General features: G+C 36.2%; 4 protein-coding genes across 10 annotated transcripts in view; all 4 read left to right on the top strand.

Moving 5' to 3' along the window:
• The first annotated feature begins 599 nt into the window (after positions 1 to 599).
• Positions 600 to 2,505, top strand: LOC132254738 (putative disease resistance RPP13-like protein 1). The gene is made up of 2 exons (XM_059740949.1): positions 600 to 2,201; positions 2,450 to 2,505. The coding sequence occupies exons 1-2, from the start codon at positions 653 to 655 to the stop codon at positions 2,503 to 2,505; spliced, it is 1,605 nt and encodes a 534-aa protein (XP_059596932.1). The 5' UTR covers positions 600 to 652.
• Positions 2,506 to 2,614: 109 nt separating this feature from the next.
• LOC104880997 (putative disease resistance protein At3g14460) lies at positions 2,615 to 6,000 on the top strand. 3 transcript variants are annotated; one of them, XM_059741158.1, is made up of 3 exons: positions 2,615 to 4,719; positions 4,832 to 5,040; positions 5,770 to 6,000. In XM_059741158.1, exon 1 carries the CDS (start codon positions 2,642 to 2,644, stop codon positions 4,652 to 4,654), a length of 2,013 nt encoding a protein of 670 aa, XP_059597141.1. In that variant the 5' UTR covers positions 2,615 to 2,641; the 3' UTR covers positions 4,655 to 4,719; positions 4,832 to 5,040; positions 5,770 to 6,000. The 3 variants fall into 3 exon arrangements, with proteins under 3 accessions (XP_059597141.1, XP_059597140.1, XP_059597139.1); XM_059741157.1 differs by lacking the exon at positions 4,832 to 5,040; XM_059741156.1 differs by having other exon boundaries at positions 4,832 to 6,000.
• Positions 6,001 to 12,263: 6,263 nt separating this feature from the next.
• LOC100266997 (putative disease resistance RPP13-like protein 1) lies at positions 12,264 to 15,041 on the top strand. Its single transcript, XM_019223419.2, has 2 exons — positions 12,264 to 12,341; positions 13,053 to 15,041. Exons 1-2 carry the CDS (start codon positions 12,264 to 12,266, stop codon positions 14,619 to 14,621), a joined length of 1,647 nt encoding a protein of 548 aa, XP_019078964.1. The 3' UTR covers positions 14,622 to 15,041.
• A 17-nt stretch (positions 15,042 to 15,058) lies between these two features.
• Positions 15,059 to 23,736, top strand: part of LOC100249813 (uncharacterized) — a 31,359-nt gene continuing 22,681 nt past the window's right edge. The window contains exons 1-5 of one of the 5 annotated variants that reach the window (XR_009467107.1): positions 15,059 to 17,022; positions 17,135 to 17,340; positions 17,776 to 17,826; positions 17,904 to 18,012; positions 18,091 to 18,545. Coding sequence is in view for 1 of the 5 variants with exons in the window: in XM_059741155.1 (XP_059597138.1) it covers positions 17,244 to 17,340; positions 17,776 to 17,826; positions 18,091 to 18,212 (270 nt within the window). In the remaining 4 variants the exon portion in view is untranslated. Of the gene's footprint in view, positions 17,023 to 17,134; positions 17,827 to 17,903; positions 18,013 to 18,090; positions 18,546 to 23,736 lie in introns of those variants that run through there. The other 4 variants (XR_009467105.1, XR_009467106.1, XR_009467108.1 and 1 more) reach the window with 4 other exon arrangements.

The raw sequence follows: 23,736 nt of genomic DNA, 5'->3' as shown, positions 1-23,736 counted from the left end.
ATTCTTATCATGATTTAATATAATAATATTAAACATAAAATGGTAAAATATTTCAATTATTTTAAATATTTACAAATAATTTTAATTTTTGTGAGTTATTTTTAATTGATGTATAAGTTATATATTTATATATCATCCTCTAATTATGATCCGACCAAGATTTAACCGTTGATCCAAATCAAAACTTGATAATTTTTTTTGATTTGATGATCAATCCGATGAGAAAAATATTTATATTAGCCCTAAAAAATTGTTAGTTTCACCTTACTTGTATATTAAGCTCACAATAAAACTAAATTTTCATAATTTTTTTATTATATAAATCTCACTTAATTCTCAAAATACCTTGATTTACAACCAAAACTTTTCATTCAATCAATAATGAAATCCAGAAAAAGTCAGAAGATGGCTATCATGAAGCTTCAATTAAGTCTACGTTTTTATCACAATGGAAGGAAAATCATGTACAAAGGATGAAAATCTTCAATTGAATTTTCATTTTCTATACATTGACCAATGAAGAGCAAAGAAAGTTGGCATATGGAGGTTCTATTTTCTCTATAATCCTTTCTGGTTGGAGGTTTCATTTTGGGTTTGCTTACTTTCTTCTTCCCTCGATTCATCTTTCACTTCCTTTGCAAGAGAAACAGAAATGGCAGGGGCTTTAGCTGGAGGTGCGTTTCTCTCAGCTTCCCTCCAAGTTCTATTTGACAGGTTGGCTTCTCGCGAGGTTGTGAGCTTCATCCAGGGGCAGAAGCTCAGCGATGCGCTCCTGAAGAAGTTGGAAAGGAAGTTGCTGGTCGTCCATGCAGTGCTCAACGATGCTGAGGTCAAACAGTTTACAAATCCATATGTGAAGAAGTGGCTGGTCTTGCTTAGAGAGGCCGTGTATGATGCGGAGGACATATTGGATGAGATCACCACAGAGGCTTTGCGACACAAGGTGGAAGCTGCGGAGTCCCAAACCAGCACAAGTCAGGTGGGTAACATCATGGACATGTCAACCTGGGTTCTCGCTCCATTTGATGGTCAGGGCATAGAGTCTAGGGTGGAGGAGATCATTGATAGACTAGAAGATATGGCACGAGACAGAGACGTCCTTGGGTTGAAAGAAGGTGATGGCGAGAAACTGTCACAAAGGTGGCCTTCCACTTCTTTGGTAGATGAATCTCTTGTCTATGGCAGGGATCAAATTAAGGAGGAGATGGTTCAACTGTTGCTGTCCGATAATGCAAGGAGTACTGATGCGATGGGTGTGATCTCCATAGTCGGCATGGGTGGCACAGGCAAAACCACACTTGCCCAGCTGCTCTACAATGACCAAAGGGTGACGGAACACTTCGATCTCAAGGCATGGGTTTGTGTTTCCGAAGAATTTGATCCTATCAGAGTTACGAAAACAATTCTCGAGGCAATCAATTCATCCACTTCCAATACCACTGATCTAAATCTACTTCAGGTTCAACTGAAGGAGAGAATTAGTATGAAGAAATTTTTACTTGTCCTGGATGATGTTTGGAACGAAGACTCTTGTGACTGGGATGCGCTACGAACTCCACTCATTGTCGGGGCAAAGGGAAGCAAGATTATTGTAACTACGCGAAGCACCAATGTTGCATTTGCCATGCATGCAGTCCGTACTCATTGTTTAGGTAGGTTATCCTCTGAAGATGGTTGGTCCCTGTTCAAAAAACTTGCATTTGAAAGTGGAGACTCAAGTGGGCATCCCCAACTAGAAGCAATCGGAGAAAAGATTGTCCACAAGTGCCAAGGTCTACCGCTGGCTATAAAAGCAATGGGGAGTCTCTTACACTCCAAGGTTGAAGCAAGAGAATGGGATGATGTATTAAACAGTGAATTATGGGATTTGCCCACAAATGCGGTTCTTCCTGCTCCGAGGTTGAGTTATTATTACCTGCCTTCACATCTAAAACGCTGTTTTTCTTATTGTTCAATCTTTCCCAAAGACTACAAATTCGAAAAGGAGAAGCTAGTTTTGTTATGGATGGCAGAAGGTTTGTTGGAACAATCAAAAAGCAAGAAAAGAATGGAACAAGTAGGTAATTTGTACTTTCAAGAACTTCTATCAAAGTCCTTTTTCCAAAATTCAATGAGAAATAAGTCATGTTTTGTAATGCACGACCTCGTTAATGACTTGGCACAATTGGTATCTCTAGAATTTTCTGTTTCTTTGGAGGATGGTAAGATACACAGAGTCTCGGAGAAAACTCATCATTTGTCATATTTGATCAGTGGATATGATGTATATGAGAGATTTGATCCACTTTCTCAAATGAAGTGCCTCCGAACATTTTTACCAAGAAGAAAATATTATTATTCATACTTGAGTAATGGAGTTTTACACCATCTATTACCGGAAATGAAATGTTTACGAGTGTTGTGTTTGAATAATTATCGTACTACTGATTTGCCTCATTCAATTGAGAAGTTGAAACACTTGCGCTACTTGGATCTCTCAATGACAACGATTCAAAAGTTGCCTGAATCAGTTTGTAACTTATACAATTTACAAACAATGATGTTATCAAGATGTTATTGGCTTGTTGAATTACCCTCAAGGATGGAAAAATTGATTAATTTGTGCTACCTTGATATTCGTTATACTTCTTCGGTGAAAGAGATGCCAAGTGATATATGTAAGCTAAAGAATTTACACTCACTTTCTACATTTATTGTGGGCCAAAATGGTGGGTTAAGATTGGGAACATTGAGGGAGCTTTCGGGAAGTCTTGTCATTTCAAAGCTGCAGAATGTAGTATGTGATAGGGATGCATTAGAAGCTAATATGAAGGATAAAAAGTACCTTGATGAGTTGAAGTTTGAGTGGGATAATGAGAGCACTGATGTTGGTGGTGTTATGCAAAATAGAAGGGATATACTCAGCAGCTTACAGCCACATACAAACCTCAAGAGACTCCATATTAATTCTTTTAGTGGTTTAAGCTTTCCAGCTTGGGTAGGAGATCCTTCATTCTTCAATCTTGTTGACCTGGGGCTTCAGAATTGTAACAATTGCTCGTCATTGCCACCACTCGGGCAGCTACCCTCTCTTAAACATCTTTCTATCTTACAAATGAAAGGAGTTAAAATGGTGGGTAGTGAATTTTATGGGAATGCTTCTTCCTCCAACACAATTAAGCCCTCCTTCCCGTCCCTACAAACTCTAAGGTTCGAGAGGATGTACAATTGGGAGAAATGGTTATGTTGTGGATGCAGACGTGGCGAATTCCCTCGTCTTCAGCAGCTCTGTATAAATGAATGTCCCAAACTCACTGGGAAATTACCAAAACAGCTTCGTTCATTGAAGAAACTTGAAATCAGTAGTTCCGAGTTGGTTGTGGGCTCCCTCCGAGCTCCTCAAATCCGTGAAAGGAAAATGGGGTATCATGGTAAATTTCGGTTGAAAAAGCCAGCTGGTGGGTTCACTGATCTCCAAACTTCAGAAATTCAAATTTCAGACATCTCTCAATTGGAGGAACTGCCACCACGAATACAGACGCTAAGAATCAGAGAATGTGATTCGATAGAGTGGGTATTGGAGGAGGGAATGCTACAAGGAAGCACATGTCTTCTCCAACATTTGCACATCACAAGTTGTCGTTTCTCCAGACCCTTGCACAGCGTTGGTTTACCCACTACATTGAAGTCACTAATTATCTGGGAGTGTACCAAACTGGAGTTTCTCCTGCCTGCGCTATTGACATCCCACCTTCCATTCCTTGAATATTTATACATTTTTTATGTTACCAGCCGTAATTCTTTCTCATTATCTTTCTCATTAAGCATCTTCCCACGGTTGACTCATTTGCACATCCTTGAATTTGAAGGGCTTGCATTCCTCTCCATCTCCATTTCAGAGGGGGATCCCACTTCTCTTAATCGTTTGGATATCCGAAAGTGCCCTGATCTTGTATATATTGAATTGCCCGCTCTTGAGTCAGCACACAATTATATCTTCAGATGCAGGAAGCTGAAGTTGCTGGCGCACACACACTCATCGTTGCAGGAATTGAGGTTAATAGATTGTCCAGAATTGTGGTTTCAGAAAGATGGTTTGCCCTCCGACCTACGTGAAGTTGAAATTTCATCCTGCAACCAACTCACATCTCAGGTGGACTGGGGTTTGCAAAGACTGGCCTCTCTTACAAAATTCACAATCAGTGGCGGATGCCAAGACATGGAATCATTTCCCAAGGAATCCCTACTGCCCTCCACACTTTCCTCTCTTAACATATCTGGTCTTCCGAATCTCAAGTCTCTGGACAGCAAGGGGCTACAACAACTTACCTCTCTAACAACATTATCCATCTCCGATTGCCCTAAGTTCCAATCCTTCGGAGAAGAGGGGCTTCAACATCTTACCTCTCTTGAAAAATTAAAGATGGACTCCCTCCCTGTGCTCGAATCCTTGAGAGAAGTAGGTCTTCAACACCTCACCTCTCTTAAAAAATTGTCTATCTCCAATTGCCCACATCTCCAATGCTTGACAAAAGAGAGACTGCCAAACTCCCTCTCTCGTCTGAAAATCAAGAGTTGTCCTTTGCTGGAGCATGGGTGCCGATTTGAGAAAGGCCAAGATTGGGAATATATAGCTCACATTCCACGCATAGTGATAGGTGGTGTGCTCTACTAAATTACTCATGAAGGTGGTGATTCCACACACATAATGACTTGGGTGTGCTAAATACCGTCAGTCAGGTACTTGTTCCACATTCCAAAAATATTGATGAGGCAATTTATTAAAGTAGCGAAATTTGTACGTCTGAATTGCTAATCATTTCTATTATGGTAATATATTTATGTTTCTCAGGTTAACACAAGTCTCCGAATACACAAACTTGTAAGATTTTATTGCCTATGGTCATGAGACAGACATGGTGCCAAGTAGCCCTCCACGTATAAGAGACTTGTGTTCTTGATATATGCCTGTGATCTTTCCAATGAAACAATATTTGATGAGTCTCCCCCTAGAAAGGCAGCAGCAAACACACACATCAGAGACTATTCCATTGGAAATTTGTAATGCCCTATGTCAATTTTTGTTGTCCTGTTGTTGGAGATTTGAGTATGCAGAGTACTCTGCCCTTTGACTTCAAATTTTTTGCTCATATGCTACAAGCCTGAAAACAAAAAAAATTACATGAATATTAAGACTAAAAAGGTTTTGCAAGTTTATGTATTTGTTGTGGAATACCAATGATTTAAACACTTGTACATCTTCGAATACCTTAGGTATTGTCTATCTATGTCTATGATGAAATGTGCTTGCAATTTTACCTACATCACAAATAGGCTCTAGGTCTAACTATTGCATGTAAACAATTTCGAATTATAGGAATACTTATTTTGATCCTTTTGCAAGTTATTTTTTCAAAGGAGTTGAATTAGAATCAAGATATTGTATCTTTTCTCCTCTTCCCATCTCATATTAAGTTTCCAAGAAGAACATTAAAGATTTCTTATGAGAAACACATTTTTTTTTTTCATAATGAGAAATATATCAAGTAAATAGAAATAATTTATATGAATTTATTTTTCATTTGTGACTTTGAAACAAAATTAGAATTTGAGAATTTATGAAATTAGAAAAAGGGATCCCTCCAAAAGAGCCTATAATTCAATTTGTTTTGGTTACTATTTTAAGTCCAATTTGTGTTTATTTGGAATGGCACTTGCTTCGACTTCACCCTCTTCCTTCACCCTTGCATTTTCATGATTCAGCATATTGAGGTCTTCTTGTACTTGCAGAAGAAAGTAGTCAAAGCACCCCTAAGTTTTGGTCATTGGGAACTGTTCTATTTCAATCTTGCCAAGTTCAGGTCAGTTGTGCATGACATCTACTTGTCCTGAGCTCCATCCTTGAAAGAAGTGGATCTTCAACATCTTGTGCTTCAAGATTAAGGTTTGATTGTTGGTTCTGGTAACAAGTCTCCTAATACACAAACTTTTAAGATGTTGTTGCCTATGGTCATAATGCATTGTGCCTTGTCTTATTACATATACTCATGATCCTCTAATTCTATTCCAGGGACTAATTTATTGATATTTACTACAGGCTTTCAATGTGATTTTCTCACTAGACATTTGGCAATGATCTTTCTTCAATGACTGCCCATGGAAGACAACAGCCAAGTTACATGCCCTCAACTCTTTCATTGCTAATTTTCAACACCCAAGGTCAACTCCCCTTGGACAATCACAATAGTTCTACTCATGGACAATCATAAGAATCTTCATACACTTCTCAACTCTATTCAAGAATTATGCATTAACAAAAGTCAATTTTATGCTCTGTTTGTTTGGTACAAATCAGGAACAAAGATATCAAGAATGAACAATGATTTCTTCCCAGGTAGCTCATACCAAACAAAGTCACTTATATATTCTCAATGACTCAGTTACATTTTCTTTGGAATGGGTAAGGCTGATTTCTGATTTTCTCTTACATAAGCATAAAAGGGCACATTTATGGTTAGAGAAATTTTTGAATTGCTTTGGTCCATTTTCTGAGGATACAACAAAGGAGACGCTCTTCGTAATCTGCAAATTACAAGTTGTTCTTACATCATTTTGTAGGTTGTATGAGGTTGAAATGTGTGATATCTTATACCTAACCAGAAAGAAACAGGTATGTTTTCTTTTGGCTTATGCTTTTCAAAAAATAAGGATTTGTTACTTAAATTTGTAACAAAATTATTTCAAAGGTTGTTGGGAATGAAAGGTGGCCTGAGGAAGGTTCTGCTCTTTCAGTGCCTAAAAACTTAACTGGAATTGGTCAAGTCTGGTCAAGTTTGAATGAGGTTGCTCTGTATTGGTTTGGCAGTCAGCATTTTACCAGAGATGGTGTTTGCTGTGCTTCTGCTTGCATAAAGTGAGAGATCACCAATTAGTCACATTTGAAAGGCAAGGATACAGGAATATAGTATCTTTGTTATGATTTTGCTGCATTTGTTTCTTTCCTAATTTTGATGTCATTTTGTTCTTGTTTTGGTCTTTCTTAGGTCTTCTGTATACATGGTGTTGCTGTTGGGATGATCACTTAGATCACTCTCATGTACCCTATTCAGAAATCAGAACCAGGATCCTTTTCTTAGAATTGACAATGTTCCAGTGCTTCTCATTGGGGGAATTCCCATTGTTTGTATCAACAGAGTCAGATGTTTTGAAAGATTTTTACATCCTGAAGAATACTGTAACTTGATTTGTTCTCATTCAATTTCCTAATTCTGAATAGAAGGAATGAAGGACGTTATGTTAAGCTTCTTTACTCTCTTTACGCAATAGACAAGTTTGCTCAAGCCCTTAGTTCTAGGGTACCTAATCTGCAAGATATGATCAAATATTACTTTAATTGGAATTTTCCAGAACATTGTTAGTGATGAATTACAGAGCCTTGTTTCCATGTCCCACAACAGCTATGTACTTTAGCTTAAAGTACATAATAAATAAGAAATAGAAAATTAAAGGTGAAACATGAAATCCATTAACTTATACCCCAAATGATACCGAAACATGCCTCTGACTAGTTATTCACAGACAGATAATAAACATGTCTTCTGTTTCAGATATCTCAGCCAGTCCTTTGACCATCCCTCATGAGTCACCTTCATTAACTGGTGCTGAGAGCTTCTGCAAAGGCGCCTGAAGATGCTGCTGTTTTAGTGCTAGGAAGATGATTTGTATTAAACAAGGAGATGTTGGGTGTGCTACTACCAAAGCTAAGAAACCCGAAATCCTTTTAGTTTCAAAATGATGTCTTCCTCTCAATTAACCATTTGTTAATGGATACATACATCTTTTGTGCATCTGTCCATGTCTTTGTGATTGTTTTCTTTCAGGTGGTTATGACACTTCCAAGTCTAATCACCCTTTAACATCTTCTTGATTAGGGCACCATCTCCAACGGAAAACAAATGTCTGACTCAGTAGTCCTTTGAAACTAGCATCAATCTTTATTCTTTAGTGTCATTGTTGCATGCAAACCTGTGTTTTGAAAATCATGATGAACTATTAGATTGATGGATATCCTTTGGGTTGAGATGGTTCAAAGCTTCATAATACAAAAGACCGTGGCATGGGAAAGTAGCATTTTATGCTAATTTGCCCCCTTCCTTCAATTAGAGGGTTTTTTTTTTTTCTTTTTCTTCCAACACAGCAGTTGAAAGCAGACACAGAATATTGGGGTCTTCTTGTACTTACCAATGATTATGTGGATTTTTTGAAGTATTTTCTTCCTTGTAAGGCAGAAACATAGAAAAAGTCAAAGCACCTCTCAATATGTGTTTGAAGTACCATTTCGATCTAGCCAATTTAGGTCAGTTTTAATTGACATCTAACTGTTCCTTTAAGGGCATATCTACTTGCTCTAAACTCCAATCCTTCACAGAAGTTGATGTTCAACATCTTGTACTTCAATATTAAGATTGAATTGTCAGTTCTGGTCTCAAATGTCCTGATACACAAATTAACTATGGAGTCATTGTTGCCTATGGTCATAAGACATGGTGCCAAGCAGCTCTCCAGCTATAATAAGTGACTTGTCTTCTTGATATATACTCAAGAGCCTCAAATTCTCTTCCATGGACTAATTTATTGATATTCCCTGCAGGCTTTCAATTTGATTTTATCACTAGACATTTGGAAATGATCTTTCTTTCCAATGAAACAGTACCCCATGGCTCTCCCCATGGAAGACAGCAGCAAAGACACAGACCATCTTGATATATGAACAATCACAATAGTTTTAACCAACTTTGCACCCAGTAGTTCCTAATATCTTCATACACTGCAACAATTTATATCCCAATGAAAGAGAAACTTGAATATGAAATCTAAAAGCAATAATTTGTGTCCCAAATGTTATAAATATTATTTACAACGTCCCTCTCTCCTATTCATGAAATATTTCTTCATATTAATAACCTTGCATCCTGTGTTCATACTTAAAACAAAAATGTACACCCACTACTATGTACAGGGTGTGTTCATTATTTTCTTCTTTCCACCTCGCAATTAACTTCCTTCTTCATGACAAACCAATCACATGTTATCAGTCAGATAAGCAAACCATTGCCCATGAACATTAACCTACACATGGCTGTTGCCACCACTCTATCAGTCAGATCAAAGCCTCCCACCCGCCGGAGTGCCATTTCTGCTAATTTTCTTCCTTGAGGGCCATTCCCTGCAAGCACTACTACTCTCGCAGCCAAATAAACAGCATGGGATACTCTCTCAAACATGGCATCCCCAGCTTGCAGGCTCTTCACCAACATCCTACTCATAACTGCTATCCTCACTTGAAGTTTGCTGATGTTGGAGGCTTCCTTACCATCTCTTCAAAATCCACTCATGATTTCAACAATTTCTTCAATTCCTGCCTCTTTCAGAACGATCGAAGAGCTCTGAGACTTCTTGGCCACACCTAACTACCATGTTTTCCATTTCCACAGGGTTGGCTAGTGCTACACAGTTTAAGATTAGCATCCATCAGAGCTTAGACAATTAAGGAGCAAAAGAATGAACTCCAAAAATGGAAAAATGAGCAAGCAGATATAAGGATGGGTCATTGGAAATCAACTAGGACAAAATTTTCATTTCCTTGGAAAAAATCAACTGTTTCATGGCAGGAGCCCATTTGTCTCAGTAATGTGGAGAGCTCTAATACAACCAGCTTATGTATTCATGGCAGAAATGTGTCGACAATTATTAACCTGTAAGGAATTTTGTACAACATCACTTTGACACATTGAGGATTTTGGTTCTGGCCAAATGATGGAACAGTGTGCCCAAAAAATATTTCTCAAGGGCCAAGCTAATTACAGTTCCACTTTTTCCTTCTTTACCACTGTCATTTTTTCCTTCATGGCCCTCAAATCCAAAGTACTCTGAATTTATAGATAATCCATAAAGGGCCATCAAATGATGTGGAAAGAATGTGTGTGGATGTCAAACTACAAATTCAATAATAATTTAAATTTTGCTGGAGACTTGGATTTGCGGATGCATCATTTGATTGATTGAAGATATTTTCTTAAGCTACAACCCTAACAATCAATAATAGGGATTGATAAGATTCACGATGACATTGGTCTACAGCCGCCCTAAGCTCCAGTACCTGACAAAAGTTACTGATAAGAGTCTTCCTATCACCACCACTTGCCTTTCATATTTGCCTTTATTTTCATATTTCTGTGGTAGGTGAATTTGAAGTCCACATGGGTTGATGTGAATTCCCAAGTCAACAACCAAGTCTACGAAAGAATTTCAATCAATGAAAATGGTGCCGAATGACCAAATAAAAAGAAATTATTTTTTTGAAAAGGCCTTGACCCATATATACTGTATGCAAGGTTATGGTCTTTTTATGATTTCAAATAGTATTAAAAATACCATTTTTTTTTCATTTTGTCGAAAGCATCCACAACAACATAGGCTTGTTTGGTAATGATTCTTGAAAATAGCTTTTTATTTGCCTTTATTTTCATTCATTTCTGGTGGGTGGGTCTGAAGTCCATATGGCTTAATGTGAACTACCAAGTCAACAACCAAGTCTACCTAAGAATTTCAACCACTGAAAATGGTGATGAATGACCAAATTCCTAATTAAACCTTGAATCCCAAGTTAGATATCCAAATAAAAAGAAATTTTTTTTTTTAAAGGCCTTGACCCATATATTGTATGCAAGGTTATGGTATTTTCATGATTTCAAATGGTATTGAAAAATACTATTTTTCTTTTTCATTTTGTCCAAAGCATCCACAGTAGCATAGGCTTGCCTAGTAATGATTTTTGAATTTTTATTTTTTTTCTATAGAACATTTTTTATACAAAATAATTTTTTGAGAATGTATTCTAAAAATAACTTTTTTATAATAAATTTGAGATGTTTTTAGTTATTTTTTGTGCATGCTTGAGTTGTGAGTAATAATTAAAAAAATGTAAAATATTTTAAAAACTTTTGAATTATACATAAATGCATGATACTTTTATAAAAAATAAATTAATAAAGCCTTTTATATATATATATATATATATATATATATATTTGAGTTTTCAAATAGAATTTTATTCCTCAAAATAACTAAGAATTGTTTTTCAAAATTTTCCAAACAAATCCATAGTATCTATGTATGAAAAAACTTTATACATTAACGATTCTATTGAAATTTGATATAAGAATCATAATCCATCTAGAAATTACATGTTGTTGCTTATTAATTAAGGTTTTAAAAATTGAACCAAATTGGATAATTCGACCTGTTGGAATATCGACCAATCATCCTACTATTGAGAAATTGAACAATCTTACCCAATGAACCACTTAAACCATCGATCTTGTTAAACAACCAATTTTCCTAAAAATTAAACTTAAACAATTTGGGTTTAATATTCATATTAAAATGAATATAATGGATATTCATGTATATATTCACACTAAATTATTAACAAGATTTATACAATATAAAATGAAAAAAATAAATATCAAAATCTTATTCTATTTTTTTATATATAATACATTCTTTCAATAATTAAATATAATATTTTTAGTAACTAGTAAAATAAAAATATTAATAAATTTATATTTTATTCTTATCACGATTTAATATAATAATATTAAACATAAAATGATAAAATATTTCAATTATTTTAAATATTTACAAATAATTTTAATTTTTGTGAGTTATTTTTAATTGATGTATAAATTATATATTTATAATATCATTCTTTAATCATGATCCCCCAAGATTTAACCCTTGATCCAAATCAAAACCTGATAATTTTTTTCACCTTACTTGTATATTAAGCACACAATAAAAGTAAATTTTCATATATTTTTTTTTATATAAATCTCATTTAATTCTCAAAATACATTGATTTACAACCAAAACTTTTCATTTAATCAATAATGAAATCCAGAAAAAGTCAGAAGATGGCTTTCATGAAGCTTCAATTAAGTCTACGTTTTTATCACAATGGAAGGAAAATCATGTACGAAGGATGAAAATCTTCAATCAAATTTTCATTTTCTATATATTGACCAATGAAGTTTGTTGTCGGCAAAGAAAGCTGGCATATGGGGGGGTCTACCATGAAAACTTTGGAATCCAAAGTTCCTTTACCGTCAACAAGTTGGATTTTCTCTATAATTTTTTTTTCTGGTTTGGAGGTTTCATTTTGGGTCTGCTTGCTTTCTTCTTCCCTCGATTCATCTTTCACCTCCTTTGCAAGAGAAACAGAAATGGCAGGGGCTTTAGTTGGAGGTGCGTTTCTCTCAGCTTCTCTCCAAGTTCTATTTGACAGGTTGGCTTCTCGCGAGGTTATGAGCTTCATCCGGGGGCAGACTGTTGATAAAATTTGGATACAATGGAGAAAAGAAACACTCTCACACACTCACTTTGATACAATAAAACTCTCTTAGATACAAAATAAGAACAAGAAGAAGAAGAACACAAGAAAGACTCAAACAAGTTCTTGGAACTTTGTCCAAAGACTCTATTTCCTCCCACCTCTAGAAATCTTTTGGGAACTAAATGGAAATAGTCTTGGGATTGATAAAGCCTTTTCACTTTTCTACATGAGATTTCAAAAAGAAGAAAAGTCATATATATAGCACTCTTAGGGTTGAAAAAAGGTTACAAGGATGAGAAAAAACTCATTGTCTTCCTCAATCTCTTCATCTTTGTAACATTCAAAATTAAATCATATGTTTAATTCACACATTAAACATGATTTAATCTCAAATATGTAACTCTCTTACACTTAACCTCTTAAGTTTATAAAGTTACAAAGATGAGAAGACTCATTGTCTTCCTCAACCTCTTCATCTTTGTAACATTCAAAATTAAATCATATGTTTAATTCACACATTTAAAAGTGTAACCCTTCTTACACTTTATTTTCCAAAAGTTATTTTCAAAAGTGTAACTCTTCTTACACTTTATTTTTTAACCAACAATATATACATATATATATATATATATATATATATATATATATATATATATATATATATATATATATAACACAGACGCTCAGCGATGCGCTCCTGAAGAAGTTGGAAAGGAAGTTGCTGGTGGTCCATGCAGTGCTCAACGATGCTGAGGTCAAACAGTTTACAAATCCATATGTGAAGAAGTGGCTGGTCTTGCTTAAAGAGGCCGTGTATGATGCGGAGGACATATTGGATGAGATCGCCACAGAGGCTTTGCGATACAAGGTGGAAGCTGCGGAGTCCCAAACCAGCACAAGTCAGGTGGGTAACATCATGGACATGTCAACCTGGGTTCTCGCTCCATTTGATGGTCAGGGCATAGAGTCTAGGGTGGAGGAGATCATTGATAGACTAGAAGATATGGCACGAGACAGAGACGTCCTTGGGTTGAAAGAAGGTGATGGCGAGAAACTGTCACAAAGGTGGCCTTCTACTTCTTTGGTAGATGAATCTCTTGTCTATGGCAGGGATCAAATTAAGGAGGAGATGGTTCAACTGTTGCTGTCCGATAATGCAAGGAGTACTGATGCGATGGGTGTGATCTCCATAGTCGGCATGGGTGGCACGGGCAAAACCACACTTGCCCAGCTCCTCTACAATGACCAAAGGGTGAAGGAACACTTCGAAATCAAGGCATGGGTTTGTGTTTCCGAAGAATTTGATCCTATCAGAGTTACGAAAACAATTCTCGAGGCGGTCAATTCATCCACGTCCAGTACCACTAATCTAAATCTACTTCAGGTTCAACTGAAGGAAAGAATTAATATGAAGAATTTTTTACTTGTCCTGGATGATGTTTGGAACGAAGACTCTTGTGACTGGGACATGCTACGAACTCCACTCATAGTCGGTGCAAAGGGAAGCAAGATTATTGTAACTACACGAAGCACCAATGTTGCATCTGCCATGCGTGCAGTCCATACTCATTGTTTAGGTGGGTTATCCTCTGCAGATGGTTGGTCACTGTTCAAAAAACTTGCATTTGAAAATGGAGACTCAAGTGGGCATCCACAACTAGAAGAAATCGGAGAAAAGAATGTCCACAAGTGCCAAGGTCTACCGCTGGCTATAAAAGCAATGGGGAGTCTCCTACACTCCAAGGTTGAAGCAAGAGAATGGGATGATGTATTAAACAGTGAATTATGGGATTTGCCCACAGATGCGGTTCTTCCTGCTCTGAGGTTGAGTTATTATTACCTTCCTTCACATCTAAAACGTTGTTTTTCTTATTGTTCAATCTTTCCCAAAGACTACGAATTCGAAAATGAGAAGCTAGTTTTGTTATGGATGGCAGAAGGTTTGTTGGAACAATCAAAAAGCAAGAAAAGAATGGAAGAGGTAGGTAATTTGTACTTTCAAGAACTTCTATCAAAGTCATTTTTTCAAAATTCAATTAGCAATGACTCATGTTTTGTAATGCACGACCTCGTTAATGACATGGCACAATTGGTATTGGGAGAATTTTCTACTTCTTTGGAGGATGGTAAGATATACAAAGTCTCGGAGAAAACTTGTCATTTATCATATTTGATTAATGAATATGATGTCTATGAGAGATTTGATCCACTTTCTCAAATTAGTGTCTCCGAACATTTTTACCAATAAGCAAATATCAGTACTTTCAATATAACTTTTTAAGTAATAGAGTTCTACACCATCTATTGCCGGAAATGAAATGTTTACGAGTGTTGTGTTTAAATGGTTATCTTATTACTGATTTGCCTCATTCGATTGAGAAGTTGAAACACTTGCGCTACTTGGATCTCTCTAGGACAAGGATTCAAATGTTGCGTGAATCAGTTTGTAACTTGTATAATTTACAAACAATGATGTTATTGGGATGTCATTGTCTCGTTGAATTATCCTCAAGGATGGAAAAATTGATTAATTTGCGTTACCTTGATATTATTGGTAGTGGGTTGAAAGAGATGCCAAGTGATACATGTATGCTAAAGAATTTACAATCACTTTCTACATTTATTGTGGGCCAAAATGGTGGGTTAAGATTGGGAGCATTGAGGGAGCTTTCGGGAAGTCTTGTCATTTCAAAGTTGGGGAATGTAGTATGTGATAGGGATGCATTAGAAGCTAATATGAAGGATAAAAAGTACCTTGATGAGTTGAAGTTTGAGTGGGATTATGAGAACACTGACCTTGGTGGTGTTGTGCAAAATAGAAGGGATATACTCAACAGCTTACAGCCACATACAAACCTCAAGAGACTCCATATTTATTCTTTTAGTGGTTTAAGCTTTCCAGATTGGGTAGGAGATCCTTCATTCTTCAATCTTGTTGACCTGGGGCTTCAGAATTGTAACAATTGCTCGTCATTGCCACCACTCGGGCAGCTACCCTCTCTTAAACATCTTTCTATCTTAGAAATGAAAGGAGTTAAAATGGTGGGTAGTGAATTTTATGGGAATGCTTCTTCCTCCAACACAACTAAGCCCTCCTTCCCGTCCCTACAAACTCTAAGATTCGAGAAGATGTACAACTGGGAGAAATGGTTATGTTGTGGATGCAGACGTGGAGAATTCCCTCGTCTTCAGAAGCTTTGTATAAATGAATGTCCCAAACTCACTGGGAAATTACCAAAACAGCTTCGTTCATTGAAGAAACTTGTAATCATTCGTTCTGAGTTGCTTGTGGGCTCCCTCCGAGCTCCTCAAATCCGTGAATGGAGAATGTCGAATCATGGTAAATTTCGGTTGAAAAGGCCAGCTTGTGGGTTCACTAATCTCCAAACTTCAGAAATTGAAATTTCAGACATCTCTCAATGGGAGGAAATGCCACCACGAATACAGATGCTTACAATCAGAGAATGTGATTCGATAGAGTGGGTATTGGAGGAGGGAATACTACAAAGAAGCACTTGTCTTCTCCAACATTTGCGCATCACAAGTTGTCGTTTCTCCAGACCCTTGCACAGTGTTGGTTTACCCACTACATTGAAGTCACTAGATATCTCGAAGTGTACCAAACTGGAGTTTGTCCTGCGTGCACTATTGAGATCCCACCATCCATTCCTTGTATTTTTGTTCATTAGTGGTTTTGGGAACTGTAATTCTTTCTCACTATCTTTCTCATTAAGCATCTTCCCACGGTTGAACAGACTCGACATCTCTGATTTTGAAGGGCTTGAATTCCTCTCCATCTCCGTTTCAGAGGGGGATCCCACGTCTCTTAATTATTTAACTATCGAAGACTGCCCTGATCTGATATATATTGAATTGCCCGCTCTCGAGTCTGCACGCTATGGGATCTCCAGATGTAGGAAGCTGAAGTTGCTAGCGCGCACACACTCATCGTTGCAGAAATTGAGGTTAATAGATTGTCCAGAATTGTTGTTTCAGAGAGATGGTTTGCCCTCCAACCTACGTGAACTTGAAATTTCATCCTGCAACCAACTCACATCTCAGGTGGACTGGGGTTTGCAAAGACTGGCCTCTCTTACAAAATTCACAATCAGTGCTGGATGCCAAGACATGGAATCATTTCCCAACGAGTCCCTGCTACCCTCCACACTTACCTCTCTTTGTATACGTGGTCTTCTGAATATCAAGTCTCTGGACAGCAAGGGGCTACAACAACTTACCTCTCTAACAACATTATCCATCTTCAACTGCCCTAAGTTCCAATCCTTTGGAGAAGAGGGGCTTCAACATCTTACCTCTCTTAAAAATTTAGAGATGACCTACCTCCCTGTGCTCGAATCTTTGAGAGAAGTAGGTCTTCAATACCTCACCTCTCTCAAAGAATTGTCTATGTCCAATTGCTATCATCTCCAATGCTTGACAAAAGAGAGACTGCCAAACTCCCTGTCTTGTATGACAATCGGGAGTTGTCCTTTGCTGGAGGATGGGTGCCAATTTGAGAAAGGCCAAGATTGGGAATATATAGCTCACATTCCACGCATAGTGATAGGTGGTGTGCTCTACTAAATTACTAATGAAGGTGGTGATTTCACACACATAATGACTTCAGTATGCTAAATACCGTCAGTCAGGTACTTGTTCTACACTTCCCAAAAATTGATGTGGCAATTTATTAAAGTAGCTAAATTTGTGCATCTGAATTTCTAATCATTTCTATTGTGGTAACATATTTATGTTTCTCAGGTTAACACAAGTCTCCGTATACACAAACTTGTAAGATTCCATTTCCTATGGTCTGACAGACATGGTGCCAAGTAGCCCTCCACGTATAAGAGACTTGTGTTCTTGATATATGCCTATGATCTTTCCAATGAAACAATATTTGATGAGTCTCCCCCTGGAAAGGCAGCAGCAAACACATACATCTGAGAATATTCCATTGGAAATGTGTAATGCCCTGTGTCAATTTTTGCTGTCCTGTTGTTGGAGATTTGAGTGTGCAGAGTACTCTGCCCTTTGACTTCAAATTTTATGCTTTGTTTGTTTGGTTTAAGATTATTATTATTATTTTTTTATTTTTTTATTTTTATCACTCTACAAATCAAGAACAAAGATATCAAGAGTGCAGACAGATTTGAACTCAGGTAGCTCATATAAAAAAAAAGTCACTTTTATATTCTCCATGACTCAATTAAGTTACCTTCAAAATGGGAAAGTCTGATTTCTGATTTTCTCTTACATAAGCATGCATGGGTGCATTTTTGTTTAGCTAATTTATGGTTAGAGAAATAATTTAATTGCTTTGGTCCATTTTCTGAGGGTACAACAGAGGAGACTCTCTTTGTAATCTGCAAATTACAAGTTGTTCTTACATCACTTTGTAGGTTGTATGAGGCTGAAATGTGTGATATCTTATACCCACCAGAAAGTAACAGGTATGTTTTCTTTGGGCTTATACTTTTTGATAACTAAGGCATCTGTTGCTTTAATTTGTAATAAAATTATTTCAAAGGTTGTTGGGGATGGAAGGTGGAGTGAGGAAGATGCTGCTCTTTTAGTGCCTGAGAGCTTAACTGGTATTGAACAGGGAGATGGAAAGTAGAAGATGGTGTTTGACTGAGGTTGCTTCTATCTTTCTGGTACTTAATTGGTCAAGTTAGGTCATGTTTGACTGAGGTTGCTCTGTTTTGGTTTTGCAGTCAGCATTTTACCAGAGATGGTGTTTACTGTGCTTCTAGCCTTCTGCTTGCATAAAGGGAGAGATCAGCAGTTAGCCACATTTGAAAGGCAAGGATACAGGAATATAGCATCTTTGTTATGATTTTACTGCATTTATTTCTTTCCTAATTTTGATTTCATTTTGTTCTTGTTTTGGTTTTTCTTATGTCTTCGGTATACATGGTGTTGCTGTTGGGATGATCACTTAGATCACTGTCATGTACCCTATTCAAAAACAGGATCATTTTCTTAAAATTGACAATGTTCCTGTTCTTCTCATTGGAGGAAGTCCCATTGCCATCTTGGCTCTCATTGTTTGTATCAGCAGAGTCAGATGTTTATTTGATAAGAAAGACGAAAACTGTAACTTCATTCATTCTCATTTAATTTCCTAATTTTGAATAGAAGGAATGAAGAATGATGTTATGTTGAGCTTAGAAGGAATGAAGAATGATGTTATGTTGAGCTTCTTCACTCTCTTTATGCAATGGACAATTCTGATCAAGTTCTTAGTTAGAGTACCTAATATGCAAGATATGATCAAATATTACTTCAATTGGAATTTCCAGAACTCTGTTAGTGATGAATTATAGGGATCACACCAGCTTTTTCCTCGTTTCCTTGTCCCACAATAACTATGTACTTTTGCTTATGGGTCATGAAGGATTAAGCAATTAAAGAAGATAGGAGTCATCATCATCACAAGTCACAGCATATAATAAATAAGAAATAGAAAATTAAAGGTGAAAAATGAAATTGATTAACTTATACCCCAAATGATACCAAAACATGCCTCTGACTGGTTATTCACAAACAATAATAAACATGTCTTCTGTTTCACATATCCCAGCCAGCCCTTTGATCATCCCTCATGAGTCACCTTCATTAACTGGTGCTGACAGCTTCTGCAAAGGCACCTGAAGATGCTGCTGTTTTAGTGCTAGGAACATGATTTGTATTAAACAAGGAGATGGCGGGTATGCTACTACCAAAGCTAAGAAACCCGAAATCCTTTTGGTTTTAAAATGAAGTCTTCCTTTTGTTAATGGATACATACATTTTAGGTGCATCTGTCCATGTCTTTGTGATTATTTTCTTTCAGGTGGTTATGACCCTTCCAACTCCAATTACGCTTTAACTCCATCTTCTTGAGTCGGGCACCCCCCCCAATGGAAAACAGATGTCTAACTCAGTAGTTCTTTTCTCTTTATTGTTTGGTGTCATTGTTTCACGCAAAGCTGTGTTTTGCCAATAATGATGAACTATTTGATTGATGGACATCCTTTTGGTTGAGATGGTTCAGAGCTTCATGATACAAAAAACTGTTGGGAAACTAGCATCTTATGATAGTCTTGATGCGTGTACATGATAGATCTTTATAGTGGACGAACAAGGGGATTTTCTGGTTGGTGGGGTTTAACTTATATGAAAGTGGCAGTCAACAAGATCTTTTGTTATTATTTTCTCAAACATTGAAAGCAGTGGACCCCAACTGTTTGAAAGTTCAAAGACACCTCTTTGTCTAGCTTTGGAATTTTTGTGTAAAAAACATGCTTTTCTAGAAATAACAATTAAAAATAGATTGGCCCTGAAACATTGTTTTTTACTAACATTAATTATTTAAAATGAATATATTGAATATTCATGTAAAATTTAAAAAAAGAATCTTGTTCTTTTTTTGACATATAACATATTTTTAATAATTAAATATTATAATTTACGGACTAATAAAATAAAAATATTAATAAATTTACATTTTATTCTTATCATGATTTAATATAAAAATGGTAAAATATTTCAACTGTTTTATTGATAAAAGGATATAGGATTTGTAAGTTTACGTATGCATGTATGACTTTCGTTTACATCCCCCTTTCGCTTTCTTCCTTTCTCCTTGTATTCTTTTCATGGACCACTGAACTATGATGTTTTGTCAACAATGTAGAAGTCTGGGCTCTACCATGATGTCCAATAATTCATTCAACCATTGGAAACTTCGCCTGAACCAATCTTTTCTAGTTTGGAGGTTTCATCTTGGGTGTGCTTACTTTCTTCCCTCAATTCATCTTTCACTTCCTTTTGCTAGAGAAACAGACATGGATGGTGCTTTGGTTGGAGGTGCTTTGGTTGGAGGTGCTTTTATGTCGGCTTCTCTCCAATTTCTATTTCATAGGCCGGCTTCTCGCGAGGTGCTCAACTTCTTCACGGGGCACAAGCTCAATCATGCACTCCTCAAGAAGTTGACAGAAGTTGATGTTCAACATCTTGTTCTTCAATATTAAGATTGAATTGTTAGTTCTGGTCTCAAATGTCATTATACACAAATTAAATTTGAAGTTGTTGCCTATGGTCATAAGACATGGTGCGAAGCAGATCTCCAGGTATAATAAGTGACTTGTCCTCTTGTTATATACTCATGAGCCTCAAATTCTCTTCCATGGACTCATTTATTGATATTCACTGTAGGCTTTCGATTTGATTTTCTCAGTAGACATTTGGAAATGATCTTTCTTCTCAATGAAACAGTACTGCATGGCTATCCCCATGGAAGACAGCAGCAAAGACAAAGACCATCTTGATATATGAACAATCACAATAGTTCTAACCATCTTTGCACCTAGTAACTCCTAATATCTTCATACACTGCAATAATTTATATTCCAAATGTACACCCACTACTATGTACAGGTGTGTTCATTATTTTCTTCTTTCCACCTTATAATTAACTTCATTCTTCTTCATGTCAAACCAATCACATGTTATCAGTCAGATATGTATACCATTGCCCATGAAAATTAACTGATACCATGGCTGCTGCCACCAATATTATAGCAGCTGCCACCACTCTATCAGTCTGATCGACAGCTCCCATCGGCCATAGTGCCATTTCTGCTAATTTTCTTCCTTGAGGGCCATTCCCTGCAAGCATTACTCCTCTTGCAGCCAAATAAACAGGATGGGATACTGTCTCAAACATGGGTGCAGGCTCTTCACCAACATCCTGCTCATAACTGCTTTCCTCGCTTGAAGCTTGTTGCTGTTGGAGGCTTCCTCACCATCTCTTGAAAATCCACTCATAATTTCAACAATTTCTTCAATTCCTGCCTGTTCAGAACGGTCCAGGAGCTCTATGACTTATTCGCCACACCTAACTACAATGTTTTCCATCTCCACAGGGTTGGCTAGTGCTAGCTCACTCATGAGGATTTGTCGACAAACAAGAATGCTGCATTTACATTATTTGAGATTAGCATCCATCAGTCCTTAGACAATTAAGGAGAAAAAGAATGAACTCCAGAAATGAATAAATGAGCAAGCAAATATAAGGATGGGTCATTGGAACTTGACTAGGACAAATTTTCCTTTTCTTGGAAAAATCAACTGTTTCAAGGCAGGAGCCCATTTGTCTCAGTAATGTGGAGAACTCTAATACCATCGGCTTATATATTCATGGCAGAAGTATGTCGACAAATATTAACTCGTAAGGAATTTTGTACAACATAGTTTTGACATGTTGAGGATTTTGGTTGAGGCTAAATGATGGAAGTGTGCCCAACAAATATTTCTCAAGGACCAAGCTAATTACAGTTCTACTTGTTATCCAAATCATTGAAAATATATGAATAATAAATGTGTATAATAAATGTACAAATAAAATGAAGTAAAAAATTAGAACTCACAAATAAGGTTGATTGAGGCTAGAGTTTGACTTTTTATCCTTCAAGACAAATTTGTTTCATTCAAGTGTTTATGGTTTATTGACAATCATCTCTCAGGACATATACAACGATCACTTTCTTGTTATAGTAGCACTCTAAATCATAAAAAATAGTGAATCACTTGGCAATTTGTACTCTCTTAAATACGAAATATTTGGTAGAAAAAAAAATTGATCAGACTCGAAGCTAAGGAGGACTTGAATTATAAGAAAGGAGAAAGAGTGAAGAGAATGGATGAATGAATGAATGTCATGGAGGATCCCTATTTATAATTTGATGGGGACCTTTAGAGAGACCTCTTTAGAATACTAGACACATATTTTGATGGGTTATGTCTTAAGACACCAAACACGTCCTTTGGAAGAGAACGTGTATTTTAAATACATGACATATCCTTTAAAAAGAAGTTGTGTCTATTAAAAATAATATATCTTCTATAAAATAAAAAAAAAAAAAAATCTTAATTTCCATTCACCCATATCAATTCCAACAATGATTTGTTCTTTACCACTGTCCTTTTTCCCTTCGTGGCCCTCAAATCCTAAGTACTATGAATTTATAGATAATCTATAAAGGGCCATCAAATGATGTGGAAAGAATGCGTGTGCGGATGTTAAACTACAAATTCAACAAATTGGGCTAACCCTGTTAACACCTAACCGCACGAGCAGCCTCCTTGCTTGCACATGGGTTCAATAAAGATTGTGATGTGAATAATGATTTGAAATTTGCTGAAGACTTGGATTTGCGGATGCATCATTTGATTGATTGAAGATATTTTCTTAAGCTACAACCCCAACAGTCAGTAACAGGGATTGATAAGATTCAGGATGACATTTGTCTACAGCCGCCCTAAGCTCCAGTACTTGACAAAAGTTATTGATAAGAGTCTTCCTACCGCCACCACTTGCCTTTCATATTTGCCTTTATTTTCATTCATCTCTGGTGGGTGAATCTGAAGTCCATATGGGTTGATGTGAATTCCCAAGTCAACAACCAACAACCTAGTCTACGACAGAATTTCAATCAATGAAAATGGTGTTGAATGTTCAAATAAAAAGAAATTATTTTTTTGAAAAGGCCTTGACCCATATATTGTATGCAAGGTTATGGTCTTTTTATGATTTCAAATAGTATTACAAATACCATTTTTTTTTTCATTTTGTCCAAAGTATCCAAGCAACATAGGCTTGCTTGGTAATGGTTCTTGAAAATAGCTTTTTATTTTCATAAAACTTTTTTGATAGAAAATATTTTTTTTGAGAATTTATTCTAAAATTAAGTTTTTATAACAAATTTGAGATGTTTTTAGTTATTTTTTATGCATGCTTGAGTTGTAACTAACAATCGAAAAGATGTTAAATACTTTGAAAACTTTTCGAATTATAGTACTTTTATGAAAAATAAACCAATAAAACTATTTTTCATATTTTCATTTTCAAATAGAATTTTATCCCTCAAAATAGCTTTTGAAAATGTTAGAAAATGTTACAAAATATATCCATAATATCTATATATAAAAATTTTTGATGCACTAATGATTCTGTTGTAGTTTAATTCAAGAATCACTATCCATCTAGAAATTGCATGTGATTGCTTATTAGTTAAGATTTTGAAGGTAGAATCCAAATGGACAATTCAACATGTTGGACTATTAACTAATCATCCTACCATTGAAAAATTGAACAATGTCATCATTTAAATTGACAGAGAATCACTTGAACTATCAATCTTGTTAAACAACTAATTTTTCTAAAAATTTAAATTTTTATGATTTAAATTCAATATGCATATTATGCTTTTAATACCCTCCATCATGTGTAGCTTCATACCCAAACGTGGAGTGATAGACAATTTAGATTACCAGTTAACAAGACCTTAGATGTACGATGTCCCCATTTGCTTTCC

The sequence above is a fragment of the Vitis vinifera genome, chromosome 12 (assembly GCF_030704535.1).
Source record: "Vitis vinifera cultivar Pinot Noir 40024 chromosome 12, ASM3070453v1".
Lineage (NCBI taxonomy): Eukaryota > Viridiplantae > Streptophyta > Magnoliopsida > Vitales > Vitaceae > Vitis > Vitis vinifera.
Note: the sequence above shows the minus strand (reverse complement) of the source record. Positions and strands in the feature narration are given on the sequence as shown.